Genomic DNA, 20,404 nt, shown 5'->3' with positions numbered 1-20,404 from the left:
AGCCCAGTAAGCCCCGCCCCCCACGCGCTACCATTGGCCGGAGCACGATGTCCTTTGAAAACACCAGCTCCTATTGGCTGGAGCGGCTCCTCCCCGCGCGGCCGGAGGCGCCCGGCCGTCGCCCGCGCGGGAGATGCGCGTGCGCGGTGCGCGTCCGGCTCGGGCGGGGAGGACGCGGCACGCCGTGCGCCTCCGCGGACCCACCCCGGCCAGCTAGTCCCGGCGCCGCCGGCCTCGCCCCGCCCCCCGCGGAGGGATCCGCGCCGCCGCGGCCCAAAAGCCCGGGGCGAGGCGGACGGGCCGGGAGCCGCTCGGTTGCTACGTGTGGCGGAGCCTGGTCCCGCCCGCCGCCCGCGGCCTCGGCTCGGAGGCCCGGCGTCCGCGGGCCGGGGAGGTCGCCGCGCGCGATGCTGCTGTCCAAGTTCGGCTCGCTGGCGCACCTGTGCGGGCCGGGCGGCGCGGATCACCTCCCGGCCAAGCTCCTGCAGCCAGGTAGGCGGGGGCGGCCGGGCCGGGCCGGGCGGGGCGGGAGCCGCGGGCCGCGCCAACCCAGCGTGTGGTTCTCACAGCCAGGGCGGACCGGGAGAGCTTCGAGAAGACGTACCAGGTGGGCGCCGTGCTGGGCAGCGGCGGCTTCGGCACAGTCTACGCGGGCAGCCGCATCGCAGACGGGCTCCCGGTGAGTCGGGCCGCCGGGCAGACCGGGTTTCTCGCCTGTCGCGCGCCTCGCTCGGCCGGGCTGCCCTGACCCTCCAACTCCCCCCTCAGGTGGCAGTGAAGCACGTGGTGAAGGAGCGGGTGACCGAGTGGGGCAGCCTCGTAAGTCGGGGCGAGGTGGCGGGGCGCCGGGCGGGGTGGCGAGGCGAAGGGGTCCCGGGGTGGCGGGGCGCGGGCGCGCTGACCGCGGTGTCTCCCAGGGCGGCGCGGCTGTGCCCCTCGAGGTTGTGCTGCTGCGCAAGGTGGGCGCGGCGGGCGGCGCGCGCGGCGTCATCCGCCTGCTGGACTGGTTCGAGCGGCCGGACGGCTTCCTGCTGGTGCTGGAGCGGCCCGAGCCGGCGCAGGACCTCTTCGACTTCATCACGGAGCGCGGCGCCCTGGACGAGCCGCTGGCGCGCCGCTTCTTCGCGCAGGTGCTGGCCGCCGTGCGCCACTGTCACAGCTGCGGGGTCGTGCACCGCGACATCAAGGACGAGAACCTACTGGTGGATCTGCGCTCGGGCGAGCTGAAGCTTATCGACTTTGGCTCTGGCGCGCTGCTCAAGGACACGGTCTACACTGACTTCGACGGTGAGCGCGGGTGCTCGGGAACGTTCCAGCGGGCGGTGCGGGCGGGTAACGCCCGCGGGACGCACGGAGGGGCTGGTGACTGTTGGGCGGCGCGCGCCGCTGCGGGTGGGCTGAGCGTGCGCGCGTGGGGTCGTGGGGAGTGGGGGCGAGGGGCGCGTTCGAGACTGCCGCCTCCGCCGCACTGGCGGGGGTAGGCTCGTGGGATCTTGACGACTGTGACACCCCCGGCTGCGGGTGGCACCCAGCACGTCCTCGTGGGGCGCGGGCATGGCCTGGGGCTCAGCCGGCCCCGTCTGCGCCTGGTGTCGGAGCTCCGGAGCAGGAGCGGCGCCGGTGGGGGCCTCCTCTTTGGCGGAGGCGGGCTTGCGTGTGTGCTGAGCGCGGGGACGCCGCAGCAGAAATCCCCGCATTGCAGAGCGTGGGGAAGCCGGGGCTCCCCGCCTGGCGCCCCCCCTCCTTCTTTCCCTGCCTTTAGCAGGGCGGTGAGGCACCCGCTGCGCTCTGGGAGCATCTGTTTGTTGTGAAACCAGAACCGTCGCTCATGTGACCCACCCGCTCCAGCTGGGGGGCGGGGCTGGCCCGCTCCTCCCCCGTTAAGCCACGCCCTCCTGGGCCGCCGCTGGGGTTCTTCCAGGGTGATGACAAGCCGGATTTTGAGGCCTGGCGTTCCTTGCTCCAACTCAGCCTTAGGAGTGAATTGTTGGCCAGCGTACCCAGCCTTGCACCGTTTGCGGAGTCTTTAGGTTTGTCTGGTGCGCGTCTCATGCGGCTCTGATCCCTGCCATGTGTCCTCGCAGGAACCCGGGTATACAGCCCCCCGGAGTGGATCCGCTACCACCGCTACCACGGGCGCTCAGCCACCGTGTGGTCACTGGGCGTGCTGCTCTACGACATGGTGTGTGGGGATATCCCCTTCGAGCAGGACGAGGAGATTCTCCGGGGCCACCTGTTCTTTCGGAGGAGGGTCTCTCCAGGTATGTGTGGGGGGTTGGCACCTGGTGGGGGTCAAGGGGTCAGGGGAGCCAGGCCCCTTCCTGACCCTGGTCTCTCTCACCAGAGTGTCAGCAGCTCATCCAGTGGTGTCTGTCCCTGCGGCCCTCAGAACGGCCCTCACTGGACCAGATCGCTGCTCACCCCTGGATGGTGGGGGCCACTGGGGACACTCCAGAGACCTGTGACCTGCGGCTGTGTGCCCTGGACCCTGACGACGGGGCTAGCACCACATCCAGCAGCGAGAGCTTGTGAGGAGGGACCTGGACACTGGCACGGGGACTGCCCCTCACTCATGAGAGCCAAGGGACCACCTGCCTCTGCCAGCCCCCTGATGCCCCCAAAACACTGACATTCTCCTGCCTGGGTTGTCTCTTCCTGCAGAAGCAGTGATCTGTGACCCCTGGTGACCTTTGCTTTGAGTGCCTTTTGAACGCTGGTCCCACAGGCCTCGGTTTTCTCAAGCTCTGTCTGTCCAAAGACGGCTCTGGTGGAAGTGAGATCCCGCCTGCCCTGGGTGGACACTTGAGCCCGAGACGTCCCTCTCTCTGTGCTGCTCTGTCCGGGAGACGTGTCTGACCCGGAGCGTTCTCACCGTTGGGCACGGGGGTCCCATGCCCCCCTCGCGTCCTCCAGTCGTACAGTATCTGGGCGTGTTCATGCACAAGCAATGCAACTGCGGCCTCTGCCGCCCGCCTGCCCACGCAAGCTGTGTCTGCGCGTGCCAACGTCTGTTATTTATGGTGTGACCCCCGTGGAGGGCGCCCCTGGCCCACCGGGGCTATTTATTTAATTTATTTGTTGAGGTTACTTTCTCTGGGCAGCCCGCTGCCTCCAGGCCCCTGGGGGGTGGGGAGGGGAGGGGAGGGTGCTGGCTGTGGTCCAGGGATGCAGGTCCTGATTCTTGCACCTGGTGTAGGTTCCTGGCCTCACCCATGTCTGTCAGAAGATGAACTTGTACAGTGGCTAATTTAAGGGGAGTGGTGACCCTGCCACCTAGAGGCACTCTGTGCCCCAGGGGGTGGGTTTTAAATTATTGACTTTGTACAGTCTGCTTGTTGGCTCTGAAAGCTGGGGGGTGGGGGACAGAGTCTCAAGCCTCTAATTTATTTTAGTAGCTGTGTTTATGTGGTCCCGGTGTGTCTAGGCATCGAGGATGGGGGTTTCTTTCAGTTAAGAAGTGTGACATGTCTGGAGATCATATTTTTTATACACGTATTTGAATTAAATTTTTTGTACGTAGTGGGCGTCCTGTGCTTACTGGGCACACCTGGGGTGAGGGAGAGAGGCTAAGAGGCTGCTGGCCTCCTGCAGGCTGCCAGCTTCCTGAGTCCCCTCCGCCCCCCACCCCACTCCCAGGAGGCTGCCCGGCTCTGCACTCCGTGCTCTGCCGTTCATATTCGGGGCTCCTCTTGCACCCGGTCTCTCTGCCGGGCTAGTCTCTCTTCACCGCATGTTTTAATATCTTTGGCCAATCTTGCTGAGTTACTGTCTAAAGGTGTCCTTTAGAAGCATTCTATCGCGTTATGGAAAGCATCTTTCCCGCAGAGGAGTCCTGAGCAGGCTGCGCCCTTGGGTGCCACCCAACAGGCCATGTGCTGGCTGGGTCTTAGCTCCTTGGCACAACATGCCAGGCGTGGGCTGAGGCTGATCCCTCAGCCTGCCCAAGGCTTCCCCTCAAGGGTCGCTCTCTTTGACACCTGTGTTGTCCTCCTCTCTCCGCCCTCCTCAGCTCTGGGCCGGAGGCCAGACTGGCTCCCCAGAGCACGAGGCCAGAATGGAGACTTCTGTCTCCAAAGCTAGCATGACAGTGTCAGGGCCTTGGTAAGTTTCTTTTCTCGATGCTCCTCTAAAAACAAAACCTTGGTGTGGGTTTGGTGCTGAGCCTGCGTGGCAAAGGGAAGTGATCCCTGGTGGCTCCTGTGGGCCCATCCCCCGCTCTGGGCACCCCCACCTGGCTCAGGAGTCCCAGCGCTACAGTGAAAGCAGAACAAAGGGCCTCCAAAGCCTCCCGGACAGCTGCACAGCTGCTCACATCTGGCCATGCTAGGCTGTCTGGTGGGAGAGGCTGGGCAGCTTGCTAGGTGGACAGTGGAGGCCAGGACAGGTGGGGGCTGAGGGACCAGTCACTTGGCCATTTGGCCCACAGTCACGGTACCGTGGCTGGGACGGGACAAGCCAGGCCACCGGCAGGCCCATGCCTCAGTCTGTGCTGACCACAGAGGGCCGCAGCATCCCGGGTAGGGGGACACCAGTGCAGGACACGGGATGGGTGCTCGGCTCACTCTGGGTCAGAGGCACCCTCTGGAGGTGCTGTCTGGACAGGGGCCACCACAGGGGCTCTGGGCAGCTTTGAGCTTCCAGGCGGGGACAGGGAGGGGTGTCAGCCAGGCTCGCTGGGTTCCTGTCCATCCCTGCCCAGCCAAGCTGGAGGTGCAGGGTCCACACCACATTCTTGGCCCTGCAGAGCCCCTGGGGGAGGGGGGGGCTGAGCCTGCAGCACCTGACTTCCAGGCTGGCCAGCCTTCCCGGATCCCTTGGTGGAGCCCTGATCTTCGATTACACAACTGGCCCCCACCCCTCGGGGTTCCCGGCAGTCATGTCTGACAAGGCAGGATGCGGGCAGGGCCTGCCCCTCCGGCCCCCTCACTGCCCTCCTCCTGGCCAAGCCCCTGCAGGGAAGCCTCTCCCAGGGGGGCCGTGCCAGGGTGGGGTGGGGTGAGGGTTCATGCCTGGATGAACAAGAGGCCTCCCTTGGGAGTGGGTCACCTATACCCAACACTGAGTGAATCAGGTGGGGAAACTGAGATCAAGTCTGCAAGCTGACCAAGGAGGAGGGTGCCCTGGGGTGGACATGATTGGGAACCCCATCTTCACCACACAAGGCTCAGGGAGGTGCGCTGCTTCGGACCTGGCCTCTGGCCCCTGCCACTTGCCCTCCTGCAAGGAGGCTGCCTGCCCCGCCCCAGCCTGAGCTGCCACACTCCTCCCTCGGCACAGGCAGGGACCAGATGGGGAGCCTGAGCCCTCCAGGCCCAACACACAGTTGGGGGCCCATGCCGCTCCCCTGCCTGAGGCCCTGCGGTTGCTCTGCTGGGGCAGGTTCTGCACGCTTCCTCCTGACGCTGAAGTGGGCAGGTGCCCCCGATATCCTGGAAGCAGCCGCTGTGTGTGTCCTCTGGGCTCCGCCAGGACGGCTGTGCTCTCTGCAAAAGGGAGGTGCTGGTCCCCAGGGCCCAGGCCAGGTGCAGCCTTGAGGCCCCCAAGAGTGCTGCCAGGCCCTGGGCAGCTGTGGGGTCATGCTGGATGGCATGCAGAAGATGCTCCTGTCAGGCAGCCAGGCCTGCCCTGTTGGCAGGTGCCCTGGGTTCTGGGACCCAGTGCCCAGGCTCCACCCACTGGGCTAGAAGGCAGGGATTTGGGGGGCAGGGATCCCGGGCCACTGGGTGCTGCCTGAGGCTAAGCAGTCCTGAACGCACGGGGACCCATCCCATGCGGGTCAGTGCAGAGAGGGCCAGGTGCCTGGAAATGCCCAGGTCCAGCCTCGGACCACACGCATAGTCCACTGGCCAGCTCCCCTCAGAGCACCCCCGAGGGGCCCGCCCCTGCCGGACATAAATCGGCACGATGATTTCAGATGTGCTGGGGACATTGGTGGGACTCTCAAGGGGCCACCACCAGCCTTTCAGCCGCGATGCTTCCTAGTATGTCTGGAGACAGCACAGGCCACCCTGCAGTCTGGGGTGGGGCCGCCGGCAGAGGGGACAGCAGAGGCAGAGGGGACAGCAGGTGCAGAGGCTGTGGGCCAGGCAGAGGGGCCCAGGCCTGACAGCAGAATAGCAGGGCAGGTGGAGATGGGCAGCGGAGTCCCTGTCCAGCACCCCCCCCCCCCCGGACCCCTCTCCTGGTGTGCCCTGGTGCCCCAGGATTGCCCTGGCAACCTGGCCTGCGTGGGGAAGCTGAGGGGGCAGGCCGGGGGGGTGTATGCGTGTGCCCCTGTGCAGGCCCTGACCTAAGCAGAGTCTGGCACCAAGACAAGGAGTGTGTTTCCTCCTCCCCCGCCCCCACATGACGTGGCTGCTGCCACCGTGTGACTCACCCTCCCCTCACTCAAAGGGCACAGCAGCACGTGGGGGAGTCTCCTGTGACTCAGCACCTCCCTGAGGCCCTGCCCACGAGAAGGTGGGGGAGCCCGAGGGAGGCAGACACCGCGGGGAGCACACCTGCCCCCCCTGCCCAGGGATGTTCGCCAAACCGACCAGCCCGGGTGGCAGCACGGCCCCAGGCGTGTCACTCACGTGTGAGGCTAGCTGGACCACCAAGGACTGCCTGGGGCGGCAGAGGGGGTTTTGAGAACATCCCTGGGCACCGTGTCCTGGGCCACATCGGCCCGCAGTCCGGGAGCCTCCGCGAGGCTGGGCGGTTCCCGGGGGAGACTCCAGGCAGGAGGGCGGGGCGCGGCGGGGCGCGGCAGGGCAGGGGTGCGGGAGGAGAATGCGGAGCCACTGGCCAGGCCAGCTGGGGCCTGGGGCGCCTTCTGCGACCAGGCAGGGAGCAAGGCCTGAAGGGTCGGAGTCCTCCAAGGCAGGGGGGAGGTGCCAGTGAGAAGGCTGGAGGGGAGAGGCGGAACTGCTGGAAGGACCCGCCCCACTGACACGGCCACGTGCGGCCCCTCCCTGCAATATGCCCCGGGGGCGATTAGGCTGACCCCACGGGCCTGGGGAGCAGCCCTCCCAGGGAGATGACACGGTGGCTCAGAGCTGTGGTCCGCTGGCCTCCCTCCCCAACACCCTGACCAGCCGCAGGGACATTCTGTCCCCGTCCTCCCGCCACTCATGGTCACCCGGCCCCGCCGCCCTGCCAGCCTGGCACCTGACTCACACGCTCTGCTGCTGCCTCAGCCACCGCACCCTGACGGCCAGATTGGCTGCGGGCGCCCTGAGCCCGTCCCGGGGTCCTGGGGAGACCCTGCGGAGCCCTGCGTGGGGGAGGGAGCCGGGCGAGGGCCACGGAAGTGGGCCTTTGCCAAGGTCACACGGGGCACCTGCTGGCGCGACTGCCAGTCGCCAGGGCTCCACATCCAGGCACCAAGGCGGGGCCGAGCGGAGCCAGGCGCCTACAGCCGTGGGGACCCCTGGCCGCGGTTCCGATCCCACTCCCTCAGGTCAAGAAGGAACTGAAGACCCGCCGTGGGGTCAGTGGGGTCTGTCCAGCTGGCACGCAGTGGTTGCCCGTGGATGGGGCAGGGGACGTGGGGCCCTCTCGCATCCTACCCACGGCACGATGGCCTCATCGCTGGGCACGTCGGGGGCACTGGAGGGGAGGGAGGAACCCTGTCCAGGGGCAGGAGTCCGCGGCGTTGGGGGGCCAGGCTGGGGGCACAGTCCCGCAGGCCCAGCCACCTCGGCGCCCAGGCCAGGGCTGCCCAGGCGGGCGGACCGCACCCCACGCGCCTCCCTGGGTCCCGGGAGCCCTCCTGGCGCAGGACCCGTCCCCCACCCAGCCTCATCCCCTCCGCTCAGGCCCCCAAGCCTGTGTGTGTGTGTGTGTGTGTGTGTGTGTGTGTGGTGTGTGTGTGTGTGGTGTGTGTGTGTGTGTGTGTGTGTGTGTGTGTGTGTGTGTGTGTGTGTGTGTGGTGTGTGTGTGTCTGTGGTGTGTGTGTGTGGTGTGTGTGTGTCTGTGGTGTGTGTGTGTGGTGTGTGTGTGTGTGTGTGTGGTGTGTGTGTGTCTGTGGTGTGTGTGTGTGTGTGTGGTGTGTGTGTGTCTGTGGTGTGTGTGTGTGTGTGTGGTGTGTGTGTGTGTGTGTGTGGTGTGTGTGTGTCTGTGGTGTGTGTGTGTGTGTGTGGTGTGTGTGTGTCTGTGGTATGTGTGTGTGTGTGTGGTGTGTGTGTGGTGTGTGTGTGGTGTGTGTGTGTCTGTGGTATGTGTGTGTGTGTGTGGTGTGTGTGTGTGTATGTGGTGTGTGTGTGTGGTGTGTGTGTATGTGGTGTGTGTGTGTGGTGTGTGTGTGGTGTGTGTGTGTGGTGTGTGTGTGTGTCTGTGGTGTGTGTGTGTGTGTGGTGTGTGTGTGTGGTGTGTGTGTATGTGGTGTGTGTGTGTGGTGTGTGTGTGTGTGTGGTGTGTGTGTGTGTGTGTGGTGTGTGTGTGGTGTGTGTGTGTGGTGTGTGTGTGTGTGTGGTGTGTGTGTGTGGTGTGTGTGTGTGTGGTGTGTGTGTGTGTGTGGTGTGTGTGTGTGGTGTGTGTGTGTGTGTGTGGTGTGTGTGTGTATGTGGTGTGTGTGTGTGGTGTGTGTGTGTATGTGGTGTGTGTGTGGTGTGTGTTTGTGGTGTGTGTGTGTGTGTGTGGTGTGTGTGGTGTTGTGTGTGGTGTGTGGTGTGTGTGTGTGGTGTGTGTGTGTGTGTGGTGTGTGTCTGGTGTGTGATGTGTGGTGTGTGGTGTGTGTGTGTGATATGTGGTGTGTGTGTCTGTGTGGTGTGTGTGGTGTGTGGTGTGTGGTGTGTGTGGTGTGTGTGTGTGGTGTGTGGTGTGTGATATGTGGTGTGTGTGTGTGTGTGTGGTGTGTGTGTGTGTGTGTGGTGTGTGTGTGTGGTGGTGTGTGGTGTGGTGTGTGGTGTGTGTGTGTGGTGTGTGTGGTGTGGTGTGTGGTGTGTGTGTGTGGTGTGTGTGGTGTGGTGTGTGGTGTGGTGTGTGGTGTGTGGTGTGTGTGTGTGGTGTGTGTGGTGGTGTGTGTGTGTGGTGTGTGTGTGTGTGGTGTGTGTGTGTGGTGTGTGTGTGGTGGTGTGTGTGTGTGGTGTGTGTGTGTGTGGTGTGTGTGTGGTGTGTGTGTGTGTGTGTGGTGGTGTGTGTGTGTGGTGTGTGTGTGTGGTGTGTGTGTGTGGTGTGTGTGTGGTGGTGTGTGTGGTGTGTGTGTGTGGTGTGTGTGTGTGGTGTGTGTGTGGTGGTGTGTGTGGTGTGTGTGTGTGGTGTGTGTGTGTGTGTGTGTGGTGTGTGTGGTGTGTGGTGTGTGTGTGTGGTGTGTGTGTGTGGTGTGTGTGTGTGTGTGTGTGTGGTGTGTGTGGTGTGTGGTGTGTGTGTGTGGTGTGTGTGTGTGGTGTGTGTGGTGTGTGTGTAGTGGTGTGTGTGTGTGTGGTGTGTGTGTGTGTGGTGTGTGTGTGTGTGGTGTGTGTGTGGTGGTGTGTGTGTGTGGTGTGTGTGGTGTGTGGTGGTGTGTGGTATGTGTGCATGGTGGAAAGAGCCAGGTGGGAGGCCAGGGGCCAGGCCTGGGGGAGAGAGGGCAGGTCCAGGCTGTGGGCGGCTGCAGAGGGGACGGCGGGTGGGACTGGGCCGGGCACAGGGGCTTCCTCCACCAGGGAGCAGCTCCAGGACCAGGGGCCGGGCAGCCTCATCTCTCTCAGCTGACTAAGTTTTTAATAAAACCCCAAATTCCTCTCAGATGAATACTCTGAATCACTTTAAACATTTCTCAGTGATAAATGGAAATCTAATAAAATCTGTGAAAGGTATTTTTAAAGCAGCCTTATTGAGGTGTGATTTACATCCATACCATCCACCCACTTTCAACAATGTCAGTGATCTGCCCACAAGTCACTGATTTTAGTAAATTTACTGACTTGTGCAGCCATCAGCACCGTCCAATTTTAGAACATTTCCATGAACTCAAAGTCCCTTTGTGCCCATTAGCAGTCACTTCCTTGCCCCACCCCAGCCCTAGGCAGCCAGTAGCCTGCTTTCTATCTTTTTAGATTTGCCTTTCTCGGACATTTCATATAAATGGAGTCATACGTCTTGTAGCATTTGGTGTCTGGATGCCTTCACGGAACATAACCATTTGAGGTTTATCCACGTTGTAGCACGTGACAGCAGTTAGTTCCCATAATATCCCGTTGTGTGGATAAACCACTTGTTTATCCATCCACCAGCTGATGGACGTTAGGGTTGCTCCCACACTTTGGCTGTTATGAATGAAGCTGCCATGCACATTCATGTACAGGTCCTCGTGTGGACACATGTTGTGATTTCAGAGAGACACAGGAATGCAATTGCGGGATCGTATGGTAAACTCACGTTTAATTCTTGAGGAAATTGGCTGTACATTTTACCTTCCCACCAGCAAGGTATGAGGGTTCCAGTGCTTCCACATCCTTGTCAACTCTTGCTATTGTCTTCCTTTTTGGTTATTATGGTTATATAATAATAGTGGATGTGCAGGGGTATCCCACTGTTTTTTTTTTTTTTTTTTTTGAGACAGAGTCTCACTGTGTTGCCCAGGCTAGAGTGCCATGGCGTCAGCCTAGCTCACAGCAACCTCAAACTCCTGGGCTCAAGCGATCCTACTGCCTCAGCCTCCCGAGTAGCTGGGACTGCCTGGCTAATTTTTTCTGTATATTGTTAAATGTCCAGTTAATTTCTTTCTATTTTTTCTTAGTAGAGACGGGGTCTCGCTCTTGCTCAGGCTGGTCTCGAACTCCTGAGCTCAAACAATCCACCCGCCTCAAGGATTACAGGCGTGAGCCACCATGCCTGGGCTTTCATTCACTTTTGAGTTAGTTTTTGTATATGGTGTGAGGTAAGGGTCTAAACTCATCTTTTTACATGTGGATATCTAATTATCACTGCCTGTTTGTTGAAAAGATGAAAAACTTGTCACCTTTCTTAAATGTTTGGGTTTATTTTTGGACTCTCCATTGATCTATAGGTTGATCCTGTGAACTAAAAGTGAAATCCTAAACTCTCTTGGCCAAGGGGACCCCAGAAACACCTTAAAACTGAGTCCCCAGCCATGATGGGGTGGGAGAGATAAAACACAATTACACGTGTATGATTTCCCTTCATGAATATTCATGACCCCTCCTGTAGCTTGTAGAATACACATATCTGACCACCCCGCTCAGGGCAAAACCCTGTTCCTTTTTGTCTCTCTTGAAAGCACCCACGCCTGGCTCTGGCCAGGCTCAGCTTCCCGAGGCTGGAACAGCCGCCCAACAAGCAGCTACCCTTTATGAGAAATAAAGCTTGCCTTTTTCCAAAGTATAAACCTTGTTAATTTTTTTTTTTTTTAGTTAACATCCTTATGCAAGCACACACTCTCTTTTTACTACAGTTTTATAGTAAGCTTTGAAATTAGAAAATATAAGTCCTCCAACTTTGTTCAAAATTGTTTTGCCTATTCTGCTATTCTGGATCCTTTGCATTTCCTTTTTCTTTTTCTTTTCTTTTCTTTTCTTTTTTTTTTTTTTTTTGAGACGGGGCTTGCTCTGCTGCCCAGGCTGGAGTGCAGTAGTGCAATCACAGCTCACGGTAACCCGGAACTCCTGGCCCCAGGCAACCCTTCCATCTTGGCCTCCCAAAGTGCTGGGATTATATGCATAAACCACCACACCCAGCCTGCTTTCCTTATAAATTTTATGATCAGATTGCTAATATCGGCCAGGCACGGTGGCTCACGCCTGTAATCCTAGCACTCTGGGAGGCTGAGGCGGGCCGATTGTTTGAGCTCAGGAGTTCGACACCAGCCTGAGCAAGAGCGAGACCCCATCTCTGCTAAAAATAGAAAGAAATTATATGGACAGCTAAAAACATATATAGAAAAATTAGCCGGGCCTGGTGGTGCATGCCTGTAGTCCCAGCTACTTGGGAGGCTGAGGCAGGAGGATCGCTTGAGCCCAGGAGTAGGTTGCTGTGAGCTAGGCTGACGCCATGGCACTCTAGCCCAGGCAACAGAGTGAGACTCTGTCTCAAAAAAAAAAAAAAAAGAGATTGCTAATTTTTTTTTTTTTTTTAAAAGCCCTGTTCACATTTCAGTAGGAATTGCATTCCACCCATAAAACAGTTTCGGAAGTCCTGCCATCTGAACAGTGTTGAGTCTTCTAATCCATCAGCATCGAATGTCTCTCCACTTATTTAGATCTTCTTCCGTATCTCTTAGAGATGCTACATAGTTTTAAGTGTACCAGTCTTGCACTATTTTTGTTAAATTTATTCCTAGGTATTTTACTATTTTTAGTGCCACTGTGAATAAAGTTGTTTTCTCAACTTCATTTTTGGATTGTTCATTGCTAACATACAGAAATTCAGTTGATTTTTGTATACTGCCCTTGGATCCTGGAACCTCCCGAACTCACTCACTAGCAGTCTTTCCCCTTGACTTCCTCCTGACCTTGGGCCTCCGCACGTCATAAATGCAGAAGTGGATGGTTTCTGTTGGAGGAAAAGGGAACCCCAGGTAATCGGAAAGTACCAGGAAAATAACGGAGAGGAAGGAGGTTAGGGAAATGATCCCACGAGCTTTAAAGTTCTGAACCCCGGGGTTCACCCCTGTCTGCTCGCATGTGGCTCTGGTTCTAATCAGCACATCAGATACTTGGAGAATCAACCTCAACGGGCGGCCTCCACGCAGGCCTCCGAGTGACCACCAGGGGGCGCACACGCAGGGGATTCCGAGGGGAACAGCAAAGGCCTGACGCTGGAACCGCATCACACGGGGACTAACACAAGAGTATCAGGGTTCTCCATAGGGGGGAAGACCCGGAGCCTTATAATATAATACTCAAGCTTTCCCCGACAGAAACCAAAATCACAGGAAATGCCGACACCAATGATGTGATGACACACATTTGAATTCCCTGACAAGGACTGTAAGTCAGCCCTCACAGAAATGCCTGAGCCAGCAACTGCGAACAGTCCTCACCCAAACACCCTACAGCGACGGCTGCTTGATGGTGGAGGACGGGGCATCGCCCTCGACCCACGGGCCGGGATCACCGCAGGCATGTCCACTCCTACCACTCTCCCCAATGCAGCGTGGGTGTGGGCCAGGGCACAAACTCGAGAACAGAAACAAAAGGCACACAAATTGGAAAGCAAGAAATGAAACTGTCTTGATTTGTTAGACAAAAATGACTATCCAGGTAGAAAATCCCAGGGAATCTATTAGAAAAAGAAAAAAGAAAAAGACAACACTCCCAGAACCAATGTGTGAGTCTAGCAGGTTGCAGGATACAAGGTCGACACATAAAAATCACATTCACCTGTGCAAACAATGAACCATTGGAAACCAAAAATTTTTTAAAGTTACCATTTACAATAGCTCCAAAAACTGCCTAGGTGTAAATCTAACAAAATATACACAGAATGCGTGTGCTGAAAACTACAAAATGCTGCTTAAATAATTAAAAAAAAAAAACCTGAATAAATGAAAAGACTTACTATGTTCGTGGAGTTGAAAACAACAGAGTGACAATATCAGTTCTCCCCAGAGGGATCTACAGATTTAACACAAAACCAGTCAAAATTCCATCAGGACTTTTTTGGTGGATGCAGACTGGTTCTAAAATTTATATGGAAGGGCAATGGAACTAGAATAACTAAAATCTGAAAAAGAAGAGAAAGTTGTAGGACTCTCACCATCCGATTTCCACACTTACTACACAGCCACGGTAATCGTCCCAGGGCGGCTCTGGCAAAGCCGCCGACGCCGGATCAACGGAACAGCGCAGATGGCCCAGAAACAGACCCGGAGAAATTCAGCCGTCTGATCTTTAGCAGATGTGCGGTTCCGTGGGGAAAGAACCGTTTGTGTTTTTTTTTAAATCAAATGGTGCTGGAACAACTGGTTGTCTGTATTCAAGGAGGTGAACCCCTTTGGGGGTGTGTGGGAAGACCTGGGTGAGCTGGGGTGGACACTGGGCCAGGGTTAGACCTGGTCACCACCGAATGACTGAGCCGGCACCTCCGACGGCTCCAGGTGACCCAGGTGCGCAGAGCTGCCTGAGGCCTGCCGGGAGGGGGGGGAGCCCCGAGCTGCTGGGCATTCCGCCGTCTGCTCCTCCTGGGCAGAGATGACCTCGCGGGCCCAGCGATGGGAAAGGCTCTCGCGGGTCACCCAGGCAGTGAGCCCTCACACCAGACCTGTATCCACCCTCCTCCCTCCAGACTCCCCAGGGCAGTGCTGACAGAAACAAACCCAAAACTGAGCCAAATCTGTGAGATCATGGCCCGGAGCCACGCCCAAGAAGCCTTGAGCGAGTGGTCTCACCATGGCCGGGACACAGTTTGGTTTTCTGCCTTTCAGGGAGACAGGCATTACAGGTAAAGTCATAAATCAATACATGGAAGGCGTGCATTGGTTTGGCCCGAAAAGGCAGGACATCTCCAAGCGGGGATTACAGGTTATAGGGGGGTTTAAAGATTCTTTGACTTGGTAGTTGGTTAAAGAAATGAAGGCTTGGAATGTTTTAAGGCAGTCTGCTAATCAGAGACAAGCCACTGGACATACACAGAGACTCAAGTGATCTGTTAAGTAAATTGGTGGCCTGCGGGTGTGGTTTAACCTTTGTCTTACACAGCCTTAGGCCTGTTAATGATTTTATATCTTATTGTCACAAAACACAACTCCAAAAGGAACAGGGCATAACTAGGCGTGTCTGACCTCCCTTCTCCTCATGGGTGGAAACTCAGCCTTAAAGTTTTTGTTTTTTTGTGGGGGAGTCCCCTTTGCCAAGAGCTGGTCCATTCAGTCAGCTGAGGGGGCTTAAGATTTTATTTTAGGCCAGGCGGAGTGGCTCACGCCTGTAATCCTAGCACTTCGGGAGGCCGAGGTGGGAGGATGGCTTGAGCCCAAGAGTTTGAGAACAGCCTCGACAATAGCAAGATCCTGTCTCTCTAAAAAAAAAGAAAAAAATTAGCCAGGTGTGCTTGCAGCACCGGCAGTCCCAGCTGCTCATAGGGCTGAGGCAGGAGGACACTCGAGCCCAGGAGTTGGAGGCTGCAGTGAGCTATGATGACGCCACTGCACTCCAGCTCAGGGAAAAGAGCGAGACCCTGTCTCAAAAAAAAAAAAAAAAAATTATTTTAGTTCACAATTTCCCTCTTTTGGCCAAAATCTGCCAGGGGCAGCATCAGTAGCCAAACTTCTACTTCGTCCCACGGCCGCAGGGGTGGTGTGGCTACCTGCCCTGGGTCCATCCAGGCCCTCGGTGGGGCCCCTGTGACCAAGGGACGTGGAGCCGAAAGGCTTACAGCCAACTGAACGGGTTAGAGCGGGACAGGCACTTACCAACCTTCTAAAACCTTTCTGGCGACCCGAAAGCCAAAAGCAAGGTTATGAAACTAACTTATCCGATAAGCACTGAGCTATTGTAATCTTGAGTTTAGTTACAGATTTATAGAACTTTGTTATATAAAACATAAGCACTGTTAACCATTTAAGCTAAGGAATTTAGAGACTTTTGTACAGAAACATTTTTTGCAGTCACTTGAGTAATTTGTCCTCAGGTGGCTGATAAATTTCTTATTATACGTGTATTTGCATAAAACCCATAACTGGGAACAACTACACCCAGGAACCTCTGTCACCAGGTGTCGTGATGTTGTCTCTGTAATTCCCCTGACGTCTAGGGGAAGCAGGAAATTCCTTATGGTTGGATGGATGCCTGGACCCAAAAGGCAAAGTTCCTCATTTCACCAGCTGTTTGGGCGTCTGTGTGTCCGTCCTTGATGTGGAGGGTCTGAATTAATTCCATCCCTTGAAATCGGCCCTCACACGCCCCCTCTTCTGTGATGGTCCCTGGGCCTAGAGGGAGGATGTCTGCAGTTTTAGCAGCAGGGTGTCCGCAGTAAATAACAGGTTGGGGCTAGCACGGCTGAATAGTTTATAAACCCAGGAGATACCGGGTAAACTGCTGTTTAGTCAGTATTTGTCTTGACTGCAAAACAAAGCAAAATTAAAATGACTTTTAAATAAAAAGTCATTAAAAATTTTAGTTCTTTCCATGACTTGTTCTTAAAGAAGCAAATCTTGGACTGCAGCTGATTATAAACTGTTGTTTGAGAAGAATCAAAGTAAAATAATAATTGTCTACAGACATGGTTAAAGACACAAAGGAGATGTGGTCATTTCTGTGGCATGCGACAATTTAAGGTAATTATAATCATTATTGGTAACATATCGAGACGTATTAGAATTTTAGGCATCTTACACAGTTTTGGAACAGATATTCATGGTATATTTATACAGATATAACCCAAAGAAAGTTGAACAGCATTTCATCTTTGACGAGGCTCCCTGAACGGTTTAACACACCAAATAAGCCTCATTGGTCTCTCTTGGACTCTCAGAGGCTTTATTATTAAAAAGCTAGTTTGAGGTTAAAAGAATGAATTTAGAACTTTGTTTTTGGAAAGTTTGCCAAATATTAAAGGTTTAGAACATTTGTTGAAAATAGAATCACAAGTCACCGTAAACTAATGGTCATTTATTTAACCAAGAGTGACAGTCACCAAAAGACTCCAAAGGCAATACGGGAGGGAGGTCATCCAGGTACAAACCTTAACCCTTTTAAGGTTTAGTTTCTCTATCTAGTCAAAAACCTAACAAAGACAACACAGAGCTTATCTTGGGAAAGCGTAAAATCTTCGTTTCTCTGAGGCCAGTTACCCAAAAGGTAAAGAAAACCTTCCGTAGCGCGAGGGCCGCTTTGCTTGTTTTTACGGGATGCGCATTGAGACGACATCGTCGTTGACCCCTCACCAGGGTGTGTCCGGGCCAGGAGCTCACAGGATGTTTTAGAGGAATGTGGATAAGGAAAACCAGCGCCTTGAACAGGGGAACAGACTCTTAGCAACAGCATGGGAAATTTGCTGACCACGTTAAATAATTTAGACATATCAAGAAAAGCCAAGAGTAGAATATTAAGTTATGTTGGAGGAAAATATTGTTTTTTAAAACCTTTAGGATAACACATCGTAGCGTCAGGCCCTAACAACAGACTGAAAACCAGAAGGCAAAACAGTCGCCGGAGCCGGTGGAAAGTTGAAGGTGAGAGTTACCCCCCAGCCTTTTTAAAGGCAGAAAAAGCTGAAATCAGTTACGACACAGAAGAAGTTGTACTTTTAAGATATAAGTCTGAGAAAAACGTGCGCAGACAATCTACACAGCTTAAGCTTTCTGTTTTGTCCTCAATTTCCCTTTCTTAAATAACCAGTTATTTTATTTTAGGACAAAAAATTACCATACAAGATCCTTTCTCATACAATATTATTCTCCTTTCAGTTTAACCTTTCTTACCAAAAATGTATTTTTATATTCATAGCCATTTTTATTATCTCTTTCTCACTTTACCAGTTCTGTCCTATCTTGTTTTTATTTTCTTCCTAAATCTGTATTTTGTATCAACCTTTAAATAACCCCCAAATTAGATAAAATTATATATATATTTTTAATAAGAGCACATTTTATGGTGCTTTTATAATTTTTCTTATTAAAAATATATCTTATTCTTTGGTACACTTTCTTTTCTTTTTGAGACAGAGTCTCACTCTACCACCCAGGCTAGGTGCAGCGGCAGATCACAGCTCACTGCAGCCTCCACCTCCTGGGCTCAAGCGATCCTCCCACCTCAGCCTCCCGAGTGGCTGGGACTACAGATGTGAACCACCACACCTGGGTATTTTTTGTATTTTATGTACAGACAGGGTCTCACTATGTTGCTCAGGCTGGTCTCGAACTCCTGGTCTCAAGTGATCCTCCCACCTCGGCCTCCCAGGGTGCTGGATCACAACCGTGAGCCACCACTCCTGACCAGTACACGTTATATATAGAATCACATGTATTCACTAGAATTCTTACTTTTAGTAACTTTAAATTTTAGTAGAAAACCTAAGAAGCAGGAAATCATCAATTGTCTGTTATATATCAGTATTTTATAGATGAGAGCCATTTTATAATTTTTAGAAAATGTGTTCTTATAATTTTTCTGGTAACTAGAAATTACCCAAACATTTAAAGAGCATCTTTTATCTAATGTAACAAAACTTTAAGATTCTAAATTATATGAACACTTTGTAAGCATTTATCCCATTTACATTTACCTAATTTACTTATTTATCTTATCAGGTTATTTAGATCCCAGTTATCATTTATTTTCTGTTAACCATTTTTACGCTTTGTGAGTTAGATATATAACACAGACCGGGAATCAAAATATAGTTTTAATTACTACTCTTAAACTCAAAAAAACGCTACCAAGGAAACAAATATAAGTATTCCAGTAAGACTCACCATTTTGAACAATGCAACATCTACATTACAAATAGAGAAGTTTTAGAACACATCCTGGTTAAAGGTGTTAACTAACTGGATCCTTCCAAACACCAACATTCCAGAACACTGCAGGGGCGCAAGGTCTCTGGCCGCCCAGAGTTCAGCCAAACTCTGGGGAGCAAAGGCCCCCGCCCTCCCAAAGGGTAACTGAAAATTCACTGACATGGGTCAGATTGATTAATAGGAGAAAAAATTACAAACTTACACGTGGGAGCCTTCAGAATGAACACTCAAAGATACAGGGGAAATTGTCCATCTTTATGCTTAGGGTCAACAGAGCATGGACAGCTATGCAGAAACACGATCGGACAAGAAGGGTGTGAGCTCATGCGCAGGCTGAGTCCAGGCCCAGCGAGGCCTTTCTGTCTGGACTCTGGCCTCTCTGCGAGCGCATGACATCCTTCCGGGTGTGGGCAGGGCCCTTTCTGCAATGGGGGTTTTATAATCAAACAAGGTAGGTCAGATAATTAATTTATGCTTCTACATAGAATAATTCTGAGTTTTAGGGCTGGCTTTTGGAAAAAGGGTTCTGGTTTTTCCGACCTGCCTTGGGGAAGAGGATGCCGGGTTCTGTGGCACATCCAGGGAGAATGGGACGACAGGCAGGAGGACAGGCAGGTCAGAGAACTGCTGCTTCTGAGTCCTGCATTTTAGGGCGGTTTTCCAAGCCTGATCAACATGAGATCACGTCACTGTAGACCAAACAAAACTTCAACACCAATTCCTAGCATCTCGAACAATGACAAAACGTTGTAACATTTTTTTTTTACATGAGGATCAAGGTTAAGCTAGAGAACAATTTAAATAGTCTCAAACATTTTCCAACTTGAGTGTAAATCTGAGTACGTGTAATACTTCCAAAGAGTAAGACTGTTTTGAGATTCTCTTTGGATTCTAGTAACCATTCTGTTAATCTTAAAATAAATGACCATACAAAAATTAACAGTTCAGGGACTTCTTTCCCCTCTAGGCGAAAACGTTGCTGTGTTGGCTAGCTCGTAAGTGGTTACGTGTTAAGAGTCAAGAGTGGCAGGACCAGGGGAAACTGATTGAAGCTCTTAAAGGGCTGCTCCTGGGGCAACTTTAAATCCCCAACAATACTGCTAATACCAGGTGGTAGAAAGAGCGAGCTAGAAACAGATATTACGTGTACCTTCCCACAGACACCGGAGTCAGTAAAAGAAGCTGCGTCTACAGTTGGGATTAAGAGACCAAAACCAAATATCTTCATAAACCTTTAACCACAAGTTTCTGTTTTTGCACTCCTATGTACTTGATGTTTTTACTTATTTTAACTGACATTTATTTTTGATTAAGCATGTCTACATTTTTCCTAAGTACGAACCTTAAAGTTAAACACATGGGTATTTCTGTGGATAACTCAGGAGATTTAGCTATTATCATTAGACCAGCAATATTAAATTAGCCTTATTATCAAAAATCATACAAACACTTATCATTTTGGTTTTGATTGGGTTTACAGTTTTGTAAACTTTGTGTCCAACCTTGACATCTTGAAAATATAAAATTGACCAATAAATCCAGGCAAAAATGTATACTGAGGCCGGGCAGAGTGACTCCCCCCTGTAATCCCAACACTTTGGGAGCCCAAGGTGGGAGGATTGCTTAAGCTCAGGAGTTTGAGACCAGCCTGAGCAAGAGCGAGACCCCGTCTCTACTAAAAATAGAAAAATAGCCAGGCATGGTGGTGCACACCTGTAGTCCCAGCTACTCCAGAGGCTGAGGCAGGAGGATCACTTGAGCCCAGGAGTTGGAGGTTGCAGTGAGCTACAATAGTACCACTGCACTGTATCCTGGGGGACAGAGCAAGACTCTGTCTCAAAAAAAAAAAAAAAATGTATACTGATAATTTGAAGACATTTTTATTTTTTACCTTATCAATTATAGTTTTTTAATAAGCCAGCTTATTTACCAAAGAGTAATAAATTCACATGAGTTCAGAAAGCATTTCCATTTAATTAATTTGTGAGTGCTCCCTCATTGATAAGCCAGTCTGGTACCAAGTAG

The 20,404-nt window shown here is 53.4% G+C and overlaps 1 protein-coding gene across 1 annotated transcript; it reads left to right on the top strand.

Moving 5' to 3' along the window:
- The first annotated feature begins 325 nt into the window (after positions 1–325).
- On the top strand, positions 326–3,519 carry PIM3 (Pim-3 proto-oncogene, serine/threonine kinase). The gene is made up of 6 exons (XM_045555374.1): positions 326–492; positions 570–679; positions 769–819; positions 918–1,287; positions 2,085–2,261; positions 2,345–3,519. Exons 1-6 carry the CDS (start codon positions 408–410, stop codon positions 2,530–2,532), a joined length of 981 nt encoding a protein of 326 aa, XP_045411330.1. The 5' UTR covers positions 326–407; the 3' UTR covers positions 2,533–3,519.
- Positions 3,520–20,404: the final 16,885 nt, after the last annotated feature.

Source organism: Lemur catta, chromosome 6 (assembly GCF_020740605.2).
Source record: "Lemur catta isolate mLemCat1 chromosome 6, mLemCat1.pri, whole genome shotgun sequence".
NCBI classification, from domain to species: domain Eukaryota; kingdom Metazoa; phylum Chordata; class Mammalia; order Primates; family Lemuridae; genus Lemur; species Lemur catta.
Note: the sequence above shows the minus strand (reverse complement) of the source record. Positions and strands in the feature narration are given on the sequence as shown.